The sequence below is a fragment of the Limulus polyphemus genome, unplaced genomic scaffold, assembly GCF_000517525.1.
Source record: "Limulus polyphemus unplaced genomic scaffold, Limulus_polyphemus-2.1.2 Scaffold96, whole genome shotgun sequence".
Taxonomy (NCBI): Eukaryota; Metazoa; Arthropoda; class Merostomata; order Xiphosura; family Limulidae; genus Limulus; species Limulus polyphemus.
The window spans coordinates 88,781-92,027 of record NW_013665706.1 but is presented as its reverse complement, the minus strand read 5'-3'; the positions used below and the strand labels follow the sequence as shown (position 1 = coordinate 92,027).

Here is a 3,247-nt window from a genome sequence, read left to right as displayed (position 1 = left end):
AATACAGCTTAACTATATAAATTAAGATTTGATTTTGAAAAATTATATCTGTGTAAAATTTAATATTAGTAATTGTTAATTAGTTTTAACATAGTTTTTCCTTCCATCATAAAGGAGTCCTTAGGATTTCATTTTCTTTCTCCTTTTGTAGCTTTACGTCGTTTGCTAGTGGTTTTGATACCAGTTCAGGACATTCTGCAGTCAAGAAAACAACCAAATCAACTCGCATTATCAATGGAAAGAAAATTGAAACAAGAAAGTAGGTGTTCCTATATTAAATTAGTGCATGAGCATATACTTGTCATATTTCAACATGCAACATTTGACTCAATGGAAGCAGAAATGGTAGGGCACTTTGTAGGAACCATATCATATCTTGCATTTAGTTTTTTTTTTCTGAAAATCTACTGGAATATGCATTATTTTATGAGGAATTCAGAGGCTTGTATCAATCTATAATTGTTTAACATCCAAAGAAGTTATGGTAAGTTTTTTCAGTAGTGTTTTTTTACAAGAATTCAGACAATGGTCATAGCATTGCAGTAGTACATTATCTATGGAACATTCACCATTCCCATACTTTTTGTGAAACCTGTGAGGAACTGCTGAGACAACAAGCCAGCATCTCTGAATGTGTGCTCTTGTTGAGATGCAAATGGAGAGGAGAGTTGGAGGAGGAGGAGAATGAGTCAAAATCAGATAAAGAACGGAAAATATGAATACTTTTTCAGAGTAAAGTGCAAGAATATTATAAGGATGAAAGGAAAGAGGAATACTAAAATAATTGTGAAACAGCATGACCATAGTATGCAGAAGGTTGACTTTGATAGAATAAAAACAACTTAATGATTTGTCAGATCAAAGAAAACAGGACATAAATGATCCCTGAATTATCTCCTATACAGTTAGGCTTCCACATTTGATGGGATACCCCACCATCTATCAAGATAAGTCATATTTTCTGCCATTGAGTCAGAGGTTGTTTGTAAAATACATGTATGTAAACGAATTTGTGTGTGTGTGTGTATTTATAAATATATACAGTATTAGAAATAATTGCAATTAAATGATCAATTTGACATTTGTGCAATAAGCTGTTACAGGAAATACAGATGAGAAGTGAATAAACTGTTTTTATTCTACCGTACTTTTATCAGTATATGATTTCACAATCATATACTTTTACTGGTTTCCCTTGAAGCAAGATTATTTTTCAACTATAATTTAAATTCCACTGAGAATCTAAGTTGTTACTTATGAGAAAGTATGCAAGTAAAATTGATTTGTTGAGTATTCTTTGTCTAAGGAATACTAAAGAATTGTATATTTTCATATATGTTATATAGGGTCATAGAAAATGGTACAGAAACTGTTACAGTTTATGAAGATGGAGTCCTGAAGAAACAAACAGTAAATGGGGTACCCCAGGCTCTTCAGTATCAGCATTAAAAATAGTATTTGCCTTTGGAAAGTACAATTAAATTTTTGATAATGTCAAATAATTAGTAAGATCAGAGCCAAAGTTTCTAGAGCATTGCAAAGAAATGAATATTTTTTTTTCATTTTTAATGAATTTTTTTGTCATTCATATCCAAGTCAAGATATACTGGAAGCCATTAAAATTTTCAGGTGTAATTTTCCATTCCTAAATGATATGTGATACATCTGTATATCTTTCTTTAGATTACATATATTTTTTCAGTGAATTAAAAGGAATGTTTGTTGATAGTACCTGGTTATAGCAACTTTGGCCAAAATAAAGCCAAAAACGACTGGTGTTATTATTAACTTCTAAATTCCAATAAATTGTATTTTAAGTCTTGGCTGTACTGTTATTTGATGTTTTTGCAGTTGTTTTGTGTTCAATGTTATCTTCGTGTGAGTGAAGTTTTCACACATGTGCATCACATTATAACAAAGTAATGTTATAGCTTGAAATTATGTGTTCATAAATTCTGTATTATGATGTAGCATGAAGAAAGTGAAAACTTCAATAGTATCACTGATTTTCCTAAAGCATTTTTGTGTACAAAGTTAATCATATAGTGTATGTGTAAATAATTCCTAGAAATTGTATTTTATTTGTTAAATGAACAGCATTTGTGACAACCCAACTGTTCTGTCAGTAACATTTTATATACAGTTTTGTATTTAGAACACATGTACAAAAATCTTAGTTGTTCCTAAGCAGTGTTGAAGCTAAATATATCATAATGTTAGCAGTGTTTATTTTTTTTCCTTTGAAAGAACTAAAAAGTCGTAGCATTAGGCATATTTTATATTGAATTTATTCTTACGCATACACAATACATATTCAAGCATTGTTCCACTGACCAAGTTGAGTTGTCATTCACAATGTTGTTAATTGTTTGATAGCTCTTTATAAAAACAGTGGGGGAAAAAAAGCTACTAAAGGTATTGATAGATTTATATTTTCAACAGTTTAGTCTATTAGCTCTTAAACTATTTTTGTCAATGTAAAAAAAAAAAATAAGAGAAATTACCAAAGTAAATGTAATTCTTACAACTATGATAAGCAAGGGGAGGCTGTGTCAGATTCTTTGTTGATTTTTCTAATATTCAAACTAGATAAGATGGAAGCATGTGGGTTTAAGTTCTATACAATGAAATGCACATATTTTAATCATGAGAAATGCTATCAATTTGGAATAGAAAAGAAACAAAGACATCAACATTGGCATTTGATGCAAGAATATTTAAACGTACTGCTCAGAAATCAATTTATAATGCAAATTGAGCATTCAGTTACTGCAAGAAATAGATAATGGTTATTGGATTCAATTTAATGTTATTTGTCTCACAATTTCTGAGTGAACCAGACCAGTGGTGTAGTATTTGGTAACAATCTAAGGTACACATGAGATATGGAAATCTGTAGAAGGTGAAATAACATATAGGGATCTGTAAGGCTTGTTCTTAGACATGTTTTGCTGTGGCTTTTCTTATGGATATAGTGGTCTTAGTGTTTTTCTATTTCCCGAAAAGTTAACCACTCTTACTGCTTTGTTCATAGCTATCCACATCTTCCAATGATTCTATGAACATTGTCTGTAAGTGTATGTGCTTTTCTTTTACTGTTTGGAATTTTCATTAGCATTTGATGGAAATTCTATCTATTTTAAGGTTTGATTTTTCTACAATTGGTATCCTGTCATTATTGCATCCATATTTGCTGCACTGGAAGCATTTCAAACATTTTGCTACTTTAATTTGCAAGTAAGCTTTG

General features: G+C 30.4%; 1 protein-coding gene across 5 annotated transcripts in view; it reads left to right on the top strand.

Moving 5' to 3' along the window:
- The window catches only part of LOC106469421 (dnaJ homolog subfamily B member 6-like), a 62,101-nt gene extending 60,266 nt beyond the window's left edge, over positions 1-1,835 (top strand). For all 5 annotated transcript variants that reach the window (XM_022398634.1, XM_022398641.1, XM_022398650.1 and 2 more), the window contains 2 exons: positions 152-259; positions 1,347-1,835. In XM_022398634.1, coding sequence (XP_022254342.1) covers positions 152-259; positions 1,347-1,449 — 211 coding nt within the window. In that variant the 3' untranslated portion in view covers positions 1,450-1,835. The remainder of the gene's footprint in view (positions 1-151; positions 260-1,346) is intronic.
- Positions 1,836-3,247: the final 1,412 nt, after the last annotated feature.